This window comes from Primulina eburnea, chromosome 3 (assembly GCF_022965805.1).
Source record: "Primulina eburnea isolate SZY01 chromosome 3, ASM2296580v1, whole genome shotgun sequence".
Lineage (NCBI taxonomy): Eukaryota > Viridiplantae > Streptophyta > Magnoliopsida > Lamiales > Gesneriaceae > Primulina > Primulina eburnea.
This window is the reverse complement of record NC_133103.1, coordinates 6,504,266-6,526,427: the sequence shown is the minus strand read 5'-3', so window position 1 is coordinate 6,526,427 and position 22,162 is coordinate 6,504,266. Positions and strand designations below refer to the sequence as shown.

At 35.5% G+C, this 22,162-nt stretch overlaps 2 protein-coding genes and 1 pseudogene across 3 annotated transcripts; 2 read left to right on the top strand and 1 right to left on the bottom strand.

Moving 5' to 3' along the window:
- The first annotated feature begins 1,768 nt into the window (after positions 1-1,768).
- Positions 1,769-5,777, top strand: LOC140825807 (U-box domain-containing protein 35-like). 2 transcript variants are annotated; one of them, XM_073187779.1, is made up of 10 exons: positions 1,769-2,100; positions 2,483-2,601; positions 2,756-2,877; positions 2,966-3,174; positions 3,265-3,334; positions 3,448-3,745; positions 3,853-3,954; positions 4,047-4,475; positions 4,654-5,412; positions 5,537-5,777. In XM_073187779.1, the coding sequence occupies exons 1-10, from the start codon at positions 1,932-1,934 to the stop codon at positions 5,642-5,644; spliced, it is 2,385 nt and encodes a 794-aa protein (XP_073043880.1). In that variant the 5' UTR covers positions 1,769-1,931; the 3' UTR covers positions 5,645-5,777. The 2 variants fall into 2 exon arrangements, with proteins under 2 accessions (XP_073043880.1, XP_073043881.1); XM_073187780.1 differs by having other exon boundaries at positions 1,770-2,094.
- Positions 5,778-6,572: 795 nt separating this feature from the next.
- LOC140825806 (proteasome subunit beta type-6) lies at positions 6,573-11,539 on the top strand. Its single transcript, XM_073187778.1, has 8 exons — positions 6,573-6,828; positions 6,949-7,025; positions 7,670-7,725; positions 8,401-8,473; positions 9,802-9,913; positions 10,585-10,658; positions 10,791-10,865; positions 11,255-11,539. Exons 1-8 carry the CDS (start codon positions 6,732-6,734, stop codon positions 11,384-11,386), a joined length of 696 nt encoding a protein of 231 aa, XP_073043879.1. The 5' UTR covers positions 6,573-6,731; the 3' UTR covers positions 11,387-11,539.
- Positions 11,540-13,046: 1,507 nt separating this feature from the next.
- LOC140825808 (methyl-CpG-binding domain-containing protein 2-like) lies at positions 13,047-19,823 on the bottom strand (annotated as a pseudogene).
- Between the last annotated feature and the right edge of the window lie 2,339 nt (positions 19,824-22,162).

Sequence of the window (22,162 nt, the reverse complement as noted above, 5' to 3'; positions counted from 1 at the left end):
ATTTTTTCAGTCTTTCCATGCTAAATTAAAGTCAACGTGTCAACAAAAGTTTTAGAATCGATAGAACTGAAAATCGGAGAAGATTTTGAGTGTCTGTTTGTTCAAGATGACACCGAAAATCACTAGCATTTTATTCCATATGCTGCCTAGCTAATATTGATTAGTGACACTCAGAAACGAGACTTTGACATACCCTCTTCACAGATGTAATCTTTTTTTTTCGCATGCAGGAGTACGAGCCACTTTAACTTGGAAGAAAAGATTGAAGATTGCTTTGCATACAGCAAAAGAACTTGATGTTCTTCATGGTGTGGATAAACAAATCATGTATCGCGATTTTAAGACATCGAATTTTTTGTTAGATGTTGTAAATCAAACATCGTTTTTGGAATATTTAGGTTTTCTTTTTTGAGTTACGGGAGGAGTTTGGTAGAATTGGATCTCGAACCTGAGATCATATTCCAATGGCCACCTTAGTGTCACATGAGTTATAGTAGGCTTCGGCACAATATAAAAAATGATCTCTCCAACTACGCACATTTAGCTAATTTTTTACTTTGTTTTCCACAAATTTCATTTTAAGGTCTGCCCATATATACCGTAGAGTTAAATGGTGCAGAATACTGGAATATTTCAAACCTTGAGCAGGACAAACTTTAACCACTTTTGAATGGTTTCGACAACGCAATATGGACGATGAAAGAAAAGCAGATAACACCACGTTATTCTATAATAAAGTATTTTAATAATTTATATTAAATTTATCTTTAAAACCAAAAAATCATATCTTTAAATTTTGGGTAGTTATTTGTGTGTTGGTTTTGTGTTGGTTTCTATGATTTCTAATTTACATGAAAATGTGAAAAAAACACAAAGTTGGAATTATGAAAATAATATCACCAAAAAATAGTTACTAACAGGGAAAATATATAATAATAAATATTTTAGTAATTTATATTAAAAACTCAAAATAAATCACATATTTAAAACGTTGTTGGGATTAGGAAAATGGTTTTACCAAAGAAGTGATTACTAACAGAACTCTTGATTTATTAATAGTACCTATATATCAAACTAATGGTATATTAACATTTTTCTATAGATAGAGACAATTATAATTTTATATATTTTTAAAAGATTTTATATATTTTTAAAAGATTTATGTAAATTTTTATGAATTATATGTAAAAATAATCTCACATACTTAAATTTTTCGAATTCTAGTTTTCTTACTATTTTGTTATTTTATTTTGAGGGTTCAGATTGTTACTTTGAATAACTAGTATTTTTAAGAAGTTAAATCTATCATATTGTTGTAGTACTAATATTAAAATGATATCAATGATATAAGTATTTGTAAATGATTATATATGGGTTCAAAAAATGATTATATATATAATTTTGATACGTTATCCAATCCATATTTATATATATAATAATCAATCATATAAACACGAGCACAACTTAGTTTTTGTAATAGTGGGTCTCATGTGAGACTGTCTCGCGGATCTTAATCTATGAGACGGGTCAACCCTACACATATTCATAATAAAAAATAATACTCTTAGCATAAAAAGTAATACTTTTTCATGGATGACCCAAATAAGAGATTCGTCTCACAAATACCACCCGTAAGACCATCTCACACAAGTTTTTGCCTCTTTCTAAACCGACTAAGAGACAAACTAGAGACATATAAACCAGGTAATGGTCTACATAAATCCCATTATATTCGGACCAAAAATCAAGCGTAAAACCCATAAAAAAATCTTAAACCATCAAATTAATAAAAGAAATGATTCTCCATGAAATGAAACTCATTGTCCGAAAAGAGAAGATACAATTTCTGAGGACAAATCTCGGGACCTCTTTGGTCCCATTTAGAATAACTTGTCTTCTGAATTCATTTTGCCTCGAGGATTCGAAAGAAGATGTCGAATCAAAGAGGGGATGGAGAGAAGAAGCAAGAAATGGTTGTGGTCGCCATTGATAAAGATAAAAGCAGCCAATCTGCATTGAAATGGGCTGCTGATCATTTCCTTGGCAAAGGCAAAACTGTCATTCTCCTCCATGTCAAACAGAAATCTCCGTCCGGTACCGGTTCGCACAATTTCCCGCCATATCTTTTATCATAACCTACCAATGAAGCTGTTTTTCCCCTTTCTGGCATGCAAGAAATGAACATAAATCTGTCTTCGTGCTCTGCATTATATTTGGAAGGTTATATGCCAAAATTTTGTCGTTCTTGCTTCACAAGAAATAGTCAAATTCGAGACTGAACGAAAAACTTTCGGTCTTATGATTTTCATTTTTGAGTGTTTGATCTCATTCCTTTCGTTTTGCAAGGTCTTCACACTTTATTTAGTCCAGAGTATGGATAGATAAGATATTCACATACAAACATTCATCTGGCTTTTGGTTGGCACATCTTACATTGACATTTTCATGGACTTTATCTGACCTTGTTCTCCTCATGGTTCAGTTGGAAGCCATTCTACTTACTCCGACAATGATGACGTTTCGAAAGGTAGCAAGGGTCCATTCGACAACCAAACCAAGGAGCTTTTCCTTCCCTTCCGATGCTTTTGCAACCGCAAGGACGTAAGAAATGATACCTTTTCTTGCATTTTTTGTTTCATCTTAATGCTATGAAATATCCAGAGTCGAGGCAATATCTCATATTTTTAATGTATAATTTTCCTCATTAAAACATGCTAAGATACTAACTGGGAATAGTGAAAATAATTTGTAACAGATAAAAGTGAGTGAAGTTTTACTGGAAGAGACAGATGTAAGTAGAGCTCTTTGTGACTATGCCAGGAACAATTTAATAGAGAACTTGGTGATTGGTGCCAGTGTCAGAACTGGTTTTAACAGGTAAAGAATAATACATCTAATCTTATAATAACATATTCATTGCCATTCAACTCAAAAGGTTGAAAGTTACCAAAATTTTCGAATTTAGATTCAAGACAGTTGATATTCCGGGTAATGTTACCAAAGGGGCACCCGAGTTCTGCACTGTTTATGTCATTGCAAAAGGGAAAATACTAACCGTCAAGTCGGCCATGATAAATTCAGCTTCAATAGAAGCTCCTCGCCCGCTGCAGAATTCGACAACTAACCCTCCTGGTTCAACTGATGCACGGTTCATGCAAGTTAACGGGACCCGAGGTAGTCTTCGATGATCATAGACACATCTTCGGTATCGTTGCTTAATATTGGTTTCATCCGTCTAAAGAAAACTGTGTCGCAACATTTCAGGAGGCGCCTATGTCGATGGGTCATCTTTTCCTGCTAGGACAAGTGGAATGGATAACACAGATTCAATCAAGTAAGCAGACTGATAGAAATAATATATTAAACAGATGTTCTTGATCAATTCGATTGAAAGTGAAGAAGTTATATACAAGGTCTTTTTATCTTTTATTATATCATTTATTTCAGATCACCATTTACTAGAGGAAAAGCTTTTAATAGATCATATGGGGACCTTTCTCTGCCTGACACCGATATATCGTTTGTGAGCTCAAGCAGGCCAAGCAACGACCGAATGATGTGTGCATGGGATCAAGATACGAATCTGCCCCCTCGTCTGTCAAGCGGGTCAGACTCAGAAAACCCGATGAGTTTTGGATCCCAAATCTCAAACTCCAAATCCTCCGATGCAGGCAGCAGTTTCGGGATCTTCTCTTCGAGTTCACAGGAAAGTGGAAGCAACCCTTGGTCAGGATCTCAAAGCTTGGTATGCTTAAAAAAATAAACAAAAAGGATTTTCTAATTAATTCGAAAGAGATATATATAGAGACTCGAAGATAGTAAAGAACTCGGGCAATGTCTTCATGTATGTAGGATGATGTAGAAGCAGAGATGAGAAGGCTGAAACAGGAGTTGAAACAGACAATGGATATGTACAGCTCGGCTTGCAAGGAAGCATTCACTGCAAAACAGAAGGTATCATATTTAGATTTTTCATTTGGCATACTTACACGCAAGTCCTTTAATTTGTCGAATGTAAACATGGGTTTTTGTGACTATCTTCGTAGGCACTCGAGCTTCATCGGTGGAAAGTGGAAGAACAACAAAAACTTGAAGAAGCACGGCAAGCAGAGGAAGCAGCATTAGCCATTGCAGAGAGAGAGAAACAAAAATGCCGGGAGGCTCTTGAGAAAGCCGAAGCGGCTCAAAGAATAGCTGAATTCGAAGCGCAGAAAAGAATCAATGCTGAAAGGAAAGCTCTCAGAGAAGCCGAAGAGAAGAAGAAAGTATTGGATAAGTTGGCACAAAGTGATGTTCGGTATCGAAAATACTCGATCGAGGAGATTGAAGCTGCTACTGATTATTTCTCGCAGTCTTGTAAAATCGGAGAAGGCGGATATGGGCCGGTTTACAAGTGCTACTTGGATCATACACAGGTCGCCGTTAAGGTTCTCCGGCACGATGCGGCTCAGGGAAGATCACAATTTCAACAAGAGGTACGAAAAGGGAAGAATATCTCTTACACACATAATGTGGTCGTGTCAGCTTGTATAATATATAGTGTCTTCAATTTGTGAAAATTTGGTAAATGAAAATAAATATAGGCCATTTGACTTGGCATCGTGTCGCACTCAATTTTTTTTTTATCTATTGTATTTGCACATCATGATTCAGGTCGAAGTTCTGAGTTGCATTCGGCATCCTAACATGGTGCTGCTCCTTGGGGCATGCCCCGAATATGGGTGTCTTGTGTACGAGTGCATGGTAAACGGTAGCTTGGAGGATCGTCTCTTTCGACGTGGGAACACTCCAGTCCTGTCATGGCAACTTCGATTCCGAATAGCAGCAGAAATCGGCACCGGCCTTCTTTTTCTCCACCAGACCAAGCCGGAGCCACTCGTGCACAGAGACCTTAAACCTGCCAACATTTTACTCGACCGCAACTTCGTCAGCAAGATCAGCGACGTTGGCTTAGCTCGGCTCGTTCCACCTTCAGTAGCCGACACGGTCACGCAATATCACATGACATCGGCAGCTGGAACGTTCTGTTACATTGACCCCGAGTATCAGCAAACCGGCATGCTGGGCACGAAATCTGACATTTACTCACTCGGAGTAATGCTACTTCAAATCATAACATCAAAGCCGCCGATGGGTTTGACTCATCACGTCGAAAGGGCTATCGAGAAAGGGACATTCGGCGACATGCTCGATCCCACGGTTCCCGATTGGCCGATAGAAGAGGCATTGGGCTTTGCAAAGATAGCACTTAAGTGTGCAGAATTGAGGCGCAAAGATAGACCTGATCTTGGAACCGTGGTGTTACCTGAGCTCAACAGATTACGAGCATTAGCCGAAGAATCGATGCCTACTATGTCCATGCAGGCTACAAATCCAAGAATCAGCCCAAGTCCTAGAGAGTCTTATTCTCATGTGAGTAATAAAAGTATGATAATGCAAGAAATAATCTGGCATTTAATTAATAAATTACAAAAGTGTTCAAATTATTTTATCTTCTGGAGATCGATATGGCTAACATATTTATTAATTTTTGCAGGTGGCTGAATCTCAGAAGAAGCTATACTCAAATAGTGAAGGCATTCGAGGACGTACGATGACAGGATATATTCCAGAAAATAGAAATTTGGAAGCAAATGAATCTTAGTTTCTTGGTTGATTAGCAAGCAAAACGTTGAATATCGGAAAGCTGAGTTATCTTTTGAAGCTTGTAATAAAAAAAATTTCATGTGTACAATTGATGTTTTGTATAGACCAATTGGTTATATTCTCATGGTAAATCACATGCAGTGTTATGAGACACGAACCACAGAAATGTTTACCTAACACCGAAAGAATTCATTTATGTGCTCCATAGAACTTCAAATTTTAAATATATTTTAAGATGTTATCGACTGCTCGAACTCTTTTATATATAGTAAATTTAAATATCACTGTTAACAACAGTTCGAAAAAAGAATAATTCAAAATCTTAAATAAACACATGTCAAAATATATTTTTTTCATCGTGACCACGTATATATAATCAATTTTAAATTTCAACTAGCAGATCAGACATAATCTGATCTGAATACATATTTTCTTTCACTTGTTCTCCCTTCTCTCGTGTAAAATGAGAAATATTCATTTCATGCATAGCGAGGCAAAATGATTAGGCGACACCCATGGTTCTGTGCTATTTTCAATTTCAACTAACAGGAGCCTCCAACGTTTTTTGTAGTTAATGTGATCAATTCTGTAGTTTTCATAATATTTCATATATAAGTTTACATTGAATCTATGATTTTCAAATTTATATAAGTGTCGATGATTTGCAGTTCACTGTGATATTAATATCTCAAATTTGATCCGAAATATCAGATTTTATACTGAGTTATAAAATCCTCGCACGACTAGAAAAATTTTAAGCAAAAACTTGTGTGACACGGTCTCAGTGGTCGTATTTTGTGAGACAAATATCTTATTTGGGTCATCCATGAAAAAATATTACTTTTTTTTTTATGTTAAGAGTAATCGTAGGACAAGAAACCTGCTCAAATTATAATATACTTATATTGTCGATCTTATCTAAGCTTCCAAATTTGAATAAAAATTGCATTACTGGTATCATCGGTAATACTCCTCAGCAAGAAACTCAAGTACGTATTTGTAAAATTTCTCTTCGAACATTTCCCCCAATTCCTTAGGGTTTGATTCTCTTCGGTCTTTGAACTCTATTATCGTCCACAAGCGCCATGGATCTCGACGCTCCTCACTCGATGGGAACTACGATAATAGGCGTCACCTACAACGGCGGCGTTGTTCTCGGCGCCGACTCACGCACGAGCACTGGTATAGAAACTGTTCGTCTTTAGAATTTATGTCTAATCTGATTATCTATTGATTACAAAACAATGTCGGGTGAATATTTTGATATTTTGTTTGTCAACTTGGAGAAAATATGAATTGCAGGAATGTATGTGGCAAACAGGGCATCTGATAAGATCACTCAGTTGACAGACAATGTCTACCTTTGCCGCTCTGGATCGGTAAGATTCTGTTGTCCTGGAAACATGGTTGTTCTTAGCTTACTCTCCGAGAAGGGAAAAACAAAATTTAAAGGAGAAGATGCTGCTTATAGTTTTTGGTGAACTGTGATCTGATATGTTTTTCCGTTGAACTTTGTGTTCTGTAAAGTGAACTGAGGAAAGTTTTGGATCTGAATTTTTTGTTTGTTGCTGGTGATAGCTAACAAATTAGCTTTTATCAGAAAGTTCTCGTAGGAGTTATGGATTCAGAGTAGTTATAGCTGCAACCTTAACTTAATACATACGTTCATAGGCTGTATTCTGGGTCTGCTTGTCACTTAAATGCTGTAATCTGTATCTTTGAGACTGACGTATTTACTTGCATTTTTAGTTGTTTCCATATCCCTCCATTAGCAAATCGTGTGTTGGTGATGACAGTAAGCATCCCAGTTAGAATTATAAGCACAAATTTTAAGAGGTAGGTTTGTTGATCTGACTGTTTGATGAGATACAGTTATGTGTTTTTGGAATTTTCTGAAGTTGGTTGTAACTGCATTCTTTGTGATGAATTTGGATTGAAAAGGCTTTGAGTTCCTCTTACATTTCAAAATCTTTGTGACTAATTTCATTTGAGACACATTTTACAACAAAGGTTTTCTTTTCAGGCTGCAGATTCGCAGATTGTTTCTGATTATGTCCGTCACTTTCTCCATCAGCACACGTAAGTTTGGGTATTTAATCACTCGGAAAACTAAAAATCCTTAATTATTATTTGCTTTCTAGGTCACATGCTATCTTGCATTGTAATGGATGATAGATCTGTCCAGATGCAACTCAATTTTTATCTTCCTGCTTCTAAACTCTAAACAAAATAAATAGAGCAATCTCCTTGATTCAAAGTTCAAACCAAACAAATATGCCATGCTAGTATGCTTGTAACTTCAAAGTTCAACCTCTATAGTCTATACTCTTTCCTGTCAACTTATAGACCCCATGAGGCAGAAAAATATAGAAAGTTCAGTAATTTTTAGCTTCGCAGGCATGGCTAATAATTGAAACATTTAGCGTCATCAAATTGTTGGTGGATCTGTATTCTCTCTAGAACTTTGCTTTTATAATCTGTGAAATCAAGCACAATTTTGAACTTCTACATAAGTAACAAAACTACTAAACCTAATTTTTTTTGTTCCATTTATCCTTGATTTGGGTTGAACTTTGTTGATGTCTTTGTATTTTTATTATTCTGGAGAATGTAAAGAATACTCTGCTTGGTAATATAAGAAATGCCCTTTTTGTGGGTTGTTTAGACAGAAATAAATATGGATGCTACACTTTTTTCTCGTGTAACACAGAGAAGCTTTGGAAGCTTTCACCTGATAATATTTTTTTTATGCAGGATACAACTTGGGCAGCCTTCAACTGTAAAAGTTGCTGCGAATCTTATCAGATTATTTTCTTACAATAATAAGGTCTGTTAAATGGTTTCTTATCTCCAAGTTGTGATTGTGTGTAACCTGTCAAGTTAAAATTGCATCTAGCATTCAAAGCTGATAAAAACTGTTTTCATGTACCATGTTGGAAACAATATGCAATTGAGATCTATAAACCCAAGTTATGTCTAATTAGTATTGTCTGTTTCTTGTGGATATGAGTTAAACTATCAATTCGCTTCTGCTCTCAGCTGCTTGTGGGTGGGAGTTTAAGCTGCCATTGAAATTATAGTAGCATTACCGCCACATTGACTACTCTTAGGAAAGCATAAGCAATGATAAAACCATATAAAACTTGATTTTTTTGTCTTCTACTATCAACTTCAGTAGTTAGTCCACACAAGAAAAAATGCAAGTTAGAATGGTTTGTGGTGGGTCCTAAGGACTACATGCTTTCCACATGCATTGTCGTTTTTCGAGCTATCATATTTTTGAGTTGTAAAGGTCGTAGTAGATTTTAATGTGGTTAATGAATGGTAAGTTTTGGAGAAATTAAATTTCAGTTTCAACTAAATGTATAGTAGAGTGTAAAATATGTTCCTTTAGTCTCTCCCTGTGTTTTTACATTCAGCAATCTGCTATTATCTGGTATTTTACTATGATGGAAAATGTAAGGTAGGGAACTCGGTTTCTGGTACTGATACTTTTGTTTTGAAAAAAATAGCGGACTAGTTATTTTTTGCAATATAAAGGGCAGTGGTATCCATATATTTAACTATTTGATTCAACAATTCATTTTTCTTGCAGCATTGCATTTTTTAACTGAAAAAGAATATTGTTCAGAAATCCTTTTGACACTTGAAGAACAGTGGCATCCTATAAACTGTTTCTATGACTGTGACGATTAATACATATCTTTGATAAGAGAATTGAACAAAGTTATCTTAAGAGGCATGTCGGCAATTCATCCGGTTTTCTCTTGTTTATGTACATGCACGCTGATTTTCATTTTGGTTTGAGCATTCAAAAATCGATCGCATTCTCAATCTTGGACTTGCTAAATGAGGTTGAAGTATGTTAATTAATGGAGTATAATAAAGGTTCATAACACAAGGAATTTTATGCAAGGCTTGTCCCAATAAGGCCACTTTCCCTTTGCTTAAATGAAGTACTTTTGGAATTTTTCTGATGCATGGTAAAATCTAAATGTGCAGCCTTTCTTAGCCAATATGGATATCTTAATTTATTTCTTAATGGTTTATGCTCTTAGTATAAATTTCAGCAATATGTTCAGCACTAGCACCTATGCATATATACATTTTTTGTCTGAAATTCATCTAATATTCCTGTTATATATTCATTTGCAGGACATGCTTCAAACAGGCCTTATTGTTGGTGGCTGGGATAAGTATGAAGGGGGGAAAATATATGGAGTACCTCTAGGAGGAACACTTTTAGATCTCCCCTTCACTATTGGAGGTGTGCTTTTTCTTGTCTACTATTGTATTTATATATATGGTTGGGTCATTTGAGCTGTTTAGCTGGCTAACTAATGTACATATCCATTTTTTTTGCTGGCATAACTAATAACATATCCAAGTTTTCACAATGGCTTGTCCTTAATGCACATTCATGTACTCATAATGACTCTATTTGGTTGTCGAAGGAATAACTATTTTCTGAACATCAAATTCATCCTTATACCCAAGCATTCAGCTGATCCTGCTTGCCATGTATGGCATGATTTTAGATGTGGAATCAAAGTCGTTTTTCAGCTTATTGGTTGAATCAATGATAAGTAAAACTGTGATCATTAACTTCTTAGATTTCATTCCTGAGATGCTTGGAAGGTGAATGATAGTTATTTTAGTACTAGCTAATGAAATATTTGTGAACCGAGGTTTGTTCAAACCCGTTCCATCCCTAAATTTTGGATATCTAAATTTGCTCTTATATTGTGTGTATGTGATTTTAATAAAAATATGTGATTTTAATATTTTATTAACCATTGCTCTCAATATTTTTGTTAACTATTGAATTGCTCACGTTTGCAAAGCCTTATCCTGCTGCTACCGTTTCTGTGTTTTGCGTCAAAATTTCTGGCTCATTTTGGGAGGCAACTAACGTATGTCAGTTCTTTTCTGTATCAGGATCTGGCTCTTCATATTTGTACGGTTTCTTTGACCAAGCATGGAAGGCAGGGATGTCTCAGAGCGAAGCTGAGGTTGCCTACTTTATGTTTTCCATGTCTAAACTTACAGAATGATGTCAATCATTCGCGCCATTTTAAGCTTTCATACATATTGAATTTTTATCTGTTAACAGAATTTGCTAAGTTTTGTGTTCTTTTTTACAGCAATTAGTCGTCAAGGCGGTCTCTCTTGCCATTGCTCGTGATGGTGCTAGTGGTGGTGTTGTTCGCACCGTGACCGTGAGTTCCTTCTCAATATATGAATGTATATACTACCTGGTGAATCAGCAGTGATATAACCTTACCCTTTAAACAGGAAAAATTCCAAACCGACTTGCTTATGAACATTTAATTCTGTCCTCATTATTGCCCGCTTCAGTCCTGTTCAACCATCATCATTATATTTCACCTTTTCCACTAATTATTTCACCTTGTCACGCCAAAGTTCAAAATTTATATCCAAAACAACATTTCAGAAAATACTACTAAATTGTTTTCCATAACTTTTGAGTAAAGTTGAATTGAAACCTCTATCAAAATAAACCGTTTTTTAATTAATTTGTCATGAACTCCTCTTGCTTCTTTAGTTTTTATGGGAACTTTCACATTTGCTATCCTTCTAACTGCAGATCAACTCTGATGGGGTCAGTCGGAAGTTCTTCCCAGGTGACGAACTCCCTCTCTGGCACGAAGAATTGGAAGCCCGCGACTCATTGTTGGATATTTTGTCATCTGCCAGTCCTGATCCGATGGTCAGTTGATTAAACGTCGATTGAGCGAAACGTTAAGCCTGTTTGACTTGCACACAGCGGATACTGAAAAAATAAACTTCTTGCGAGACTTATGTATGTTTATTGAATTGGGGATTATGTTCCATCTGTTCATAGCTGTGATTACTTTCGTACTTGCAATTATCAATCTGGCTTATAGAAATTTTAGAGTTGCATACGAAATTAGCACCGTATCGAAGTTCTGTTAGCCAGTCATCACTAATGCTCGAAAACCAGCAATTAGGCTCATGTTTTTGATGTTTTCGTCACAATACCCTGATCAATGTTGATCAGACTCGTGTGGCAACAGATGGAGCCCTCCAATGTGCCTACAACCCTTCCGCTAGGTAAGATGTCTAATATTTACGACGCTCGGGTAGTTAAAGGTCGGGATATACCTACTAGCGTCAAATTTACCAAGATATAGAAAATAAATGGTAACTAATACATTCAAATAAACGTGAATGACAAGATCAGTACAATAAAAAAGAGAGCACAAAAATTTGGTTGAGAACTTTTTTCTTTCCCGGGGCTCGGAATCGATGATAGGCTTACTTTGAAATTAGTCATCATTAAAGTCTGGATTCAAGATACTTGTATATATAACTGCATGTACCGCACGAGCTATACATGATTATAAGGGACATAAAAATGGGCTTTCAGAATTAGATTGTTCGTCTTTTGTGTTTTTATATCTTTTGGATGCGTTATATCAATTAATAAATTACTTAAATACTTAATCTTGTTATTTTTAACTCATTTAGTACTATGACAAATTAAAATATTGAAATTTTATTATAAAAGAACTATTTTGTAAAATATTGAAATTAGTATAAAAGAACTATTTGTAGTAATTGACATCTATTGGTTAATTTTTTAACAAAATCCATATTAGGAGGATATTCTCAATAATATATAGGCGAAGCAACCATTCATTCACCAAATGGAAAATTTTAAATAAATAAAAGCTATTTATTGTTGATAATATTTTAAATAAATAAAAAGCTATTGGCGCACACACACACGTATATATACATACGATCATTGTTTACAAATACACCATCGTTTGGTTAGAATAGGCATGCTTAAGGGTTCTCCAGTCCAGTTCATAACGGTTCCGGCGCCGAAGATCCAAGAATCGGATGGAACTGTTGATATCGGTTCCGATCATCCGCTAGTTCACGTAATCCATCACCATCGTCAATCAAATTAGAAGTTTCTCAGACAGAAGCTGAAAGCACTGGGGTGCTGGTCACCCCTACGCTTTATTTACTGCTTGGAAACTTTTTAGGCAACTCACCCTCGCGCTTTCCTTTCTGGTTGGATAGTGGTGGTAAATTTGACAAGATCGTCATGCTCATAAATAATAAAAGTAGTTCATATTTAACCGCAAATCTAATTAGGCAACCCCCCATCGTCGGCCAAATGTTCTTTGTCTTGGCAGTCAAAATTGTCACCAACATAATTCTCGAAGTTCAAATTTTCTTCTATTAGGCAATCATGTTAACATTAGCAATAATTCTATCGAAGAAGAAATCATCGCAAAAGATAGTAAATGAATTTTGGTATACAAATAGAATAAATTCTATAGTGGAAAAAATGACATCGAGCAAGGCATGCACAGTCCAGTCAAAACAGTATATCCAAGAAAGAAAAGTGAAATCAAGCCAAGATAAAACAGTAATCTAAAATTTGTCTACAGACCAACAAGCAACGCAAGTATAACTCAGACAAGGTTGTGTGCTTTTTACGTGCATATATTTTCAAACATGAAGTTCATACATCTTAAATCAACCTCGAAAATATACTTCCCCGAAACCACATGTGCCTTCAAAAATCTACATTAGCTTAGCAAAACAAGGTGTGCAGTATGGTGGCTGAACAGGAGTAAAATGGGGGAATTACAGACATTACATCATGTGCAACCAGACTGAGGCCTGTGTCTTTCATCCACGTTGATCCCGTTTGGATTATAAACAACTAAAGCATCATTGTTCCTTAGTTTAGAGGGCGTTTTCCTGTTCTTTTTTGATGATTGAATTTCAGGGTTCGAACCAGGAGCCTCAAAATGGGGCTTCGAAAGCCTTGGTCCACTTAGATGCAACTCTACGTCCACATCAGGTGTTCTCCCTTCTGTGGCCTTAACTGCAAAGATTGATAGACTTGTATTACTTAACTGACCTCTGTCTTTAAAACAAACAATTAGTAAATTTTCACTGAATCGCGATATAATTCAAGAGTGCGAGAAACTATAATCACTAAAATAATGAAAAATATGCAGATGCGTGCATCCATTGAACATGTTTTTTAAATATAACTGAAAATGCAGAAAGTCTACTAAGTTCATTTAATTGAAAATCTTTCCAGCGACTGGACTACATCGGTAGTGAAACCATCAAAAACTGCAATTATTCTGTGGACAACAATTATAAGGTCTCAAAGAAAACAGATTTTCAAGATTGACAAAAACCATGATGTTTAACCAAATGACTCATTTTGTATTCTGATTCAATGCAAAAACTGTGAATCTAAATGCTGTGAAAGTAAAATTCACACCTTCTGAGGGATTGAGAGATCCACCATCACTTGGAGGTGCAGGACGAGCAGGTTGCTTTGTCACATAGTTTTCTTGCAAAGGTCTTGGAATTTGAAATGAAAACTGCGACAACCGAACCCCTTCTTCCACGCACTTGGGATGCTCGCTAAGATACCTTGAAAAAGAGACATGACAGCACAAACACATGTAGGAACACAATGAATCACCACTCTAAAATATTAGCCAGTAGCATTTTTACACACCGATTTTATACTGGTGCGGAAAAAAATGTACCTTTGAATTTCCACCATAGACCGTAGTCTCTTGCCAGATGGTGCAACATAATATCTGTAAAGAACGGTGATAGGAGAAAATACAATTAGAGCGCAATTGTTTCTTAAACATAAGTAATTAAAGCTAGAATAATTGCTTAAACAGAATTACAAGTAACACTCATGATGACAACAAAAGATAAAGCATCTCTGTCAAATCATGTTTAATACAATAAGATAGCTATTCAAGTAGGTAATCAATTTGAAAAATATTTGCCAAAAACACCTCTTCTCCTCCTTGAAGAACTCTACCCAATCTACTCTCTAATTGCCATCTCAGGTGCACACTTCCACAATAAGCAGAGTACAGATTCTGCCACAGAAAATCAATTCAAAGGCTAAGAAGTTTTTTTTAATTCTTATACGTATTCATGACATTTTTTATTTTTGGTTGGGAAACTATTCATGACACATTAATGCTTCAAAATGCTCATAGGAATTCCAACTGAGGATGAATTCAATGCCATATTTGAGACTTCTACATCAATGATCACACCTCTAGATTTTATTTCTCTTACCATCATAACTATAAAAAATTATTGTCCCGGAATTCTCATATCGCAAAATAAAGCTGTTATATACATGGGGAGAGCCACCCTTGGGCTAGAATGGGCTCAAGGCCCACCCATTTTAAATAATAATAACGTATATCTTTTGAGTTTTTGTTTGCAACCCCACCTTATTGTATTTTTTGTCACTTAGCCCCAATAACCCCCACATCCCTATTTCTTTTGATATTTCCCCCTGCTCTCTCTCTTCTCGTTTCCTGTTACCCTTATCTCCTTGAAACAGAAACAAACTAACACCCCTATTTTCTTCAATTGAACGTAACGAGCATTTTCAACTATGAAATTTATTAAAACAGCTCTGTGTAACAGGATGGAAAAAGAGTTGTTGACAGAATCTATGATCATCTACACGAATTGCCTGTTGGTTGAAAAATTGACAACGATACAATAATTAATAAGTTTGTTTCTAAAAAGAATCGAAGAACACAAATTTCAATAGTCTTTTGCTCCATGCTTTTAAATGTATTGAATATTAAATACTTTTGTTCCGTATTTTGGGAATGTTAATATTCACATACTTTGATATTTTATATTTTTGAATCAATTAATTTATTATATCAATTATAGTATGCAGCCAGCCTGTGAAGCCCAGGGCTGAAGAGGGCGGGAAGTGATCATCAGTGTCATGAGCGACTTCTAGCAGGCTTCTAGACGCAGAGGAACAATGAGGTGATCCCACATCTCTTCCAAGACTGTGCAGGTATGATACTGTACAGCTAAAAAGTACTTCAAATTTTTTACAAGTATCTCTCTTATCAACAAAGTGCATTTTTTTCGGGAACCTATAGTTTAAAAACGTTCGTGACTTGGAGTAATTCTGGATGGGTGAATCCTGGAAACTTCCTCAATATGCGAGTGAGTGAAGACATAAGTACGCTGGAAAGACTCGTGTTGGTACAGTGAAGACAATCGTCGAATCGGAGGTGATACTAAGCCCTAATTGGTTTTGAATCCTGGCTACGCCATTGAATATATGGCATGTTTATATCTATTTCCCCATAATATATATTGAGTCATGATAGGAACTAAAATAAAATTAAATAAATAGTGAAGCGTCGAATTAAGATGAATCTGAAGTTTGATTGAGCTATGAAGTCTATTTAAGGCCCAAAAATTATGATTGAAAGTTAAGAAATAAAATGCTAAAAATTTGGACCTATTATCCAATTTGAACATCCGAAGGTCATTTGGTTGGGTCAAAATGAAGTCTGTTTGGTGGTTTAGCAAACACTCTTCCGTTAGGTCAATAGTACATCCATTACCCTCGTTCACAGTGGCAAACGTGGTGTTTCGGTTTCTAAAGGCTATGTCTCTTCAAAGAAACCATGGGAAGAATACAGAACCATCCTAAAACCTTCGGAGACATGAATGGATGACCGGTGATTAAAAACATAGAGGAGTTGAGTTCAAGATCAAAGCAAGTTTTCACAAATACATTGCTTGAACTTGTGCTATCATTTTTCCTTTCTTTCTTTCTACTCTCGGGCTTTTGGGTTGATTCTTTCTCTAAAAAGTTGAAGGAGTGTAACCTTTGAATTTTGTGCGTAGGCATTAGAGCCTAGAGGTTAAATTTCTCAAACCTATTGACACGAAGTGGAAGAACTTTAATATCTTGACATTTTTTAAACTTGCCTATTGAGTCTTCCAACTTTAAGAAATGTTATTTTCACTTGGCCTTGTTTGAACCCTCCATTACGGCATTACCTACATGGAGATTATATACTTGATGTTCGGCAATGGAATAGCCTCAGCCACCATTCAATGGCCGCAACATTCTAATGTTGCAACAGTTCCTTATAGCAGTAGGATGGCTCTCTCTTGTTATTTATTCAATAGTCGCATGACAAGTATTGCTCGGTTGCTAATTAAAGTTTTCATGCACTTTGTTAGTTTACAGTAAGAGAAACCAATCGGCATATTAACACTTTAAAACTCTTCATCTCTTTGCCAGAACAATGATTCTACATTAACTGTTCATCCCAGCAAAGTAATGCTGTCAACAAAAAAATGACTAAATTCAAACCATGGAGTCAACAGAAAAGATGCATATGTAACACAAGAAATGGAGGAAAAATCCAGTAAAAAAATATGATGGAACACACGAAAGGAGAAAACGAGTATGAAATTGCAGCCATCTGATGCTTTTCTTTTAATGATTGGTATTTGAACCGCTCCATTGCATTGCAACAATTAGATCACGAGTGTTGAAACTATTAAAGAATCAAAAACTAATTTCTGATGCATGCCTAAGATAGAATTTACTAACTAAATCAACTTTTAACTCAAATTTGTTGTCCTTCAGAAGCTAATCATCTAGTGCCATGCATAGTTATTAAATTATTGTGTAAACATAACTATAATTCCGAAAATTGCAGTACCACAGCACTTACAACCAGAAATAACAAAAATGAAAGGAAAATACAAATGATCAAAGTTTCTCATGACACAACGTAACGAGTGCATGCAAGTCACCTAAAGTCCACAATAGTCGTGATACAATATTTTTACCAGCAACAAGATTTCAGAAATAAGAATAAAGTTACTTTCAGATTTAATTTTAAAATAACTGCAAGGAGTGAGTTCAAGTTTTCCTTGAACTGTTATTTCTGCAGTTAAAACATAAAACTCAACTTTGAGTAAACAAAGAATTGAAAGTCATTGGATACATACACATCTGCAAACTTAGTGCTTCTTTCACCTCTGATTCTCAAAAGCCGTTGCCACCCAGGAGGGGGTTGAGAAATGCTCGGTTTGTCGATCGCCCAAAGCCTACTGCCATCTTGTATTATATCAGGAGGATCATCACATGATATTTCAGGCCGCCATTCTCGAGCAGTTTCACAGATAAAGGGCTGTTCCATAATGTGTTCTCGTATTTCTTCATACTTTTCCTTTGTCGGAATGAGTCTCCATTTAAAACAAATGGCGCATTGAACAGTGAATGCCCCTATAGATGGCAAAACCCTTGGGGTCTGATTTGAAAAGGGATGCGGTCTACGGAAAGATAGAGGTCTACAACTAGTGGGGTCTGGAATAGTTTCAGCTTCACCCCCACCGACAACAGCAGGATCATAAAGCACCAACTGCAAGTGAGAATTATCAGAAGATGGATTTTCTTTATCTACTGTCCCACAATTTTCTATTTCGGGCCGGACTAGTATCTCCTCTGTTCTGAGAAGGATGAACAGAACAATTTGAGGCATTCGGTTGTCCATCCACATTTGTCAGGTTATCATCACTAACCGAAGAATTGATGATACTGTTCTTTCTATTCAACTTAATGGTGAGTTTCAATGAACGTGGCTGTGTCTCAGTCTCCATCACTTGATCTGCTACAATATGATTGACAAAATCTGTACCTTTAAAATAGCCTTCAAGAATTTGCAGAACATTTGATTAGCTAACCTACTAGAAAATTACTGGGACATCTTGCATCGATTATCGAAAGAAATGCCCAACTCTCAATTCAGAAAGCAATAATTTCTCAATAACTTGCCGCGATCATTCTTTACTTCTCCCAACGATTCATGCCCGTTGCCCATTATAGTCAAAAGAAGACCGATTGCCTCACCCTCTCGAGATAACAGTAGTAAATATCTGCAGAAACTGATTTAAGTAACCATTTGTAAGTCTCTCCAAATGAAGCAAAATTGCAGGACTTAACTAACCGATGGCCATTAACCAGTGCCAGACGCACCAATTTATTTTCCGTGAATCTATCAAATAATAATAGATAAGCATCACAGAGTTATCATTAAAGATATTCACATATCTTCGTTCGAATTCGAAGATAGTTCCAGCATCGCTAAACTACTGTCATAAATAAAAGGTAAGCTACTGTATATAAAGAGATATCAGATATGTAAATTGTGGCAATGCCTTCAATACAGTTTTCTCAAAACTCGTCTTACACAAATTGTTTTGTAACGCTCGTCAAAAATAAAAATAAAATAAAAAATATATTATTACAGAATAATTGGAAAAAAAAAGTCTTTTCGAACATCAATAATCCCACCCCTATTCTTTTAAAACTACAAGAACAAAAAATAAACATCCCACAGCATACTGCAAATGAATGCTGTTTTACAGGCAGATATATATGCCTAAATTATACATAATAAGTTTGCAATACTTATGAAAATGAAAAAGTGATATTCTTTCGAGAATAAAAATAGCTCGAGCAATTAATTTTTCCCGCTGCCTTCTAAGCTTATAATTGAAAAAACAGAATAGTTATCAGTCAAATCCATGTTCAATGCCAACTATCCTCCTGAAAGCTAATGACAGATACTAGCACATTAGAAACTCATTTGGTAAATATAGACATGAAGAAACACGGCCTCAAGGGACACAGACCACAGAAGCATACTTGTATCAAAGAAAAAATGAAATCTCAGATGCAAAGAATTCATATTTCAACTATTGGTTGGAGAAAATACTTGCTGGGAAATAAAATCATTTTCACATAATGGCAGCAAAACAACGTTCAAAACAAAACCCATTTTCAGAATCTACAAAATGAAACACACACACAAAACAAAACCCATTCATTCAACAAAATAACTCAAAACATCCACGACATTAAAAAAAACACTAAAAAAAAACAGACTCTAAAATGCATAAGAGATCAGAACAACAGGAACACACAAAACCCTGAGTAGTAACATCCAAGATCCAACAAAGGCAGCTAAAAAAACAAGTTAACCGCGTAAATTCTTCTTACAATGAAGCACATAAACAAACAAATACGAACATAAAGTCCCAAAGTTGCCAGTGAAAATTACATATAAAAGGATCGGAGGGAACTGAGCTGAAATTAAACAAAAACCCACGCATCTTTCGATGGATCTATGCCAATTTGTTGCAAAGAATCCACTCTACCTGCTCTTGTAATGCTGTGTTGCGGACGTCTTCCCCTCCTCGGGATGTGAGAATAAATGAGGAATGGAATTGGACGTTGTTTTACATTGGATTTCATAATAAATAACAGTAATTTGTGGAAAATGTCGATATACGAGTATTACTGTAATAAATTAGTATTATTTTCAAATGTTTGTCTTTTTAGAATAATTAATTATTAGTTAATTAATTAAATGTGTGTTTCAATGTAATGGTTCAAAATAAATTTTTATTGTGTAAACATAAATTGAAATAGAAGTGATAAAAGCTATTATTTTATTTTTAAAATTTATAAAAGTTAAACTAAGCATTATTTTCTTACGAAAAAGATTTTTCCAATATTTATCCGTTTGAACATACTCAATAGATTACATCAATTTACCATGTGATTTTACGGTTATACAAACAAAAATATACTAAATTATGTTCTAACTTTGCAAAACTATGTAAATATTTTATATTCCATTATATTGTAAATTATTAATTGACTCTATTTCATGTTCACGTGAAATGGAGAAAACAACCGCTCATAACCCATACTCAATGGCTCGCAAACATGATTTTGGAATATTCAATAATATACTAATTTATGTTTTTTTTTTCTCTTATTTGTGTCGTTTTGGTTATTTATGAATGAATTTACATTTTTATGTCTGATTTAAAATTAATTGATAGATATATTTAATTTTTAACAAACTCGATTCAAACTCAAACTCGAGCTCTATTCTATGCTTATCGAGCTCGAAAACGAGACGAGCCCAAGTCAGGTTTGTTAAACATGTTAAACGAGCTATTAATGAATCAAGCTCGAGTCTGGCTTGATTAACATGCTAAACGAGCTTTTAACGAGCCTGGCTTGATTAAAATGCTAAACGAGCTTTTAACGAGCCGAGCTCGAGTTTTTAACAAGCTCAGTAATTTCAATACAAACCAAGCTCGAACCTGATAATAGAAGCTCGAATCGAGCTCGAGCCTCAAATAATTTTAAACAAACCAAACTTAAGCCTGAAACTGTTTGGTTTAGATCATTTACATCCCTAGAGAAAACAACCGCTCATAACCCATACTCAACAGTCGAAACCCATAAATCCTCCAAAGGTAGACAGCTTGGATCGTACCTAAAGCTAATGAAATCCAAGAAAATCCAAGCTGCGGTAGGAATTACACCCTCTCTTCCGCTACAGGTGGACTGTTGCATAGAAAGGCCGACAAAAGCAATGTTTTTAAACGCGGAAAATGTTGCTGTTGACTAATCACAATATAGGAAATTCATAATCTCCCCCTATCAGTACTTTCTTTTTTTGTATTTTCACAATGAATACAGGGGTTGCTTTTGCCTTTTCCCAGGAATAAACAATTGGATAAAAAAAAAAAATTTCTATGTACTTATAGGATAAAAACACATTTATAGGTATATAGATTAGCATGTTCATGTGATCCACGATAATTGAAGATGATTTATTCACTACAAAAAAAAAAAAAAATTTAGCGACGGTCACATCGTCGCTAAAACCGTCGCTAAAAGGGTACAGCGACGGTTTTAACGACGGTTTGAAAGTTCGACACAGAAGTGCGTGTCGCCTTCTCAAAGCGACGGTTTTTGAACACACGTCGCTTAATGGCGACTATTTGTTTAAAGAAGACCGTCGCTATTTAGCGACGGTTATACAAACTCGTCGCTAAAAAAAGCGACGGTAAGGTAAAAACGGTCGCTTTTTAAAGCGACGGTTATTTGAACACGGTCGCTATAAAAAGCGACCGTTTTTACCTTACTGTCGCTTAATATAGCGACAGTTATCACAAGACCGTCGCTATAAAGAGCGACGGTTGTACAAAAACCGTCGCTATAAATAGCGACGGCATACGTAAAACAGTCGCTATATTAATCGGCGGTTTTCTAAAAAAACCGCCGCTTAATATAGCGACGGTACGTAACAAGAGTCCACTTTTTTCCGCGACGATAATAAATTTAAACAAAAATTAATGTATTAAATTTACACAAATAAACTAATACGTAAAAATTAAATCATGTATTAAATTTTCTGTACAAAAAAAACTTTAAAACCTGATGTTGCGCGAAGATATAGCTGATTTAGCGTCACACTGGAAAATCGCACGAGTAGCAAATCTACAAAATAAATACGAAATAGTTAGTACAAAATAAAAAACCGAAACTTCGAAAAATTTAGAGAGTTTGGTTACTACCAGAGATAGGTGAAAATGGCTCAAAAAAATTGTTCGAGAACCTCGGTATAAATAGAATCATAGCGACGGTCTAAGATAAAACTGATCGGCGACGGTTTAAAAAAACCGTCGTCGATTCCGATCGGCGACTGTTTATACTAAACCGTCGCTATATATATTAAGACGTTTGTAACTGTCGCCGTATATTGCGACGGGTTGACGGTAAACCGTAGCTAAATAAAGCGAC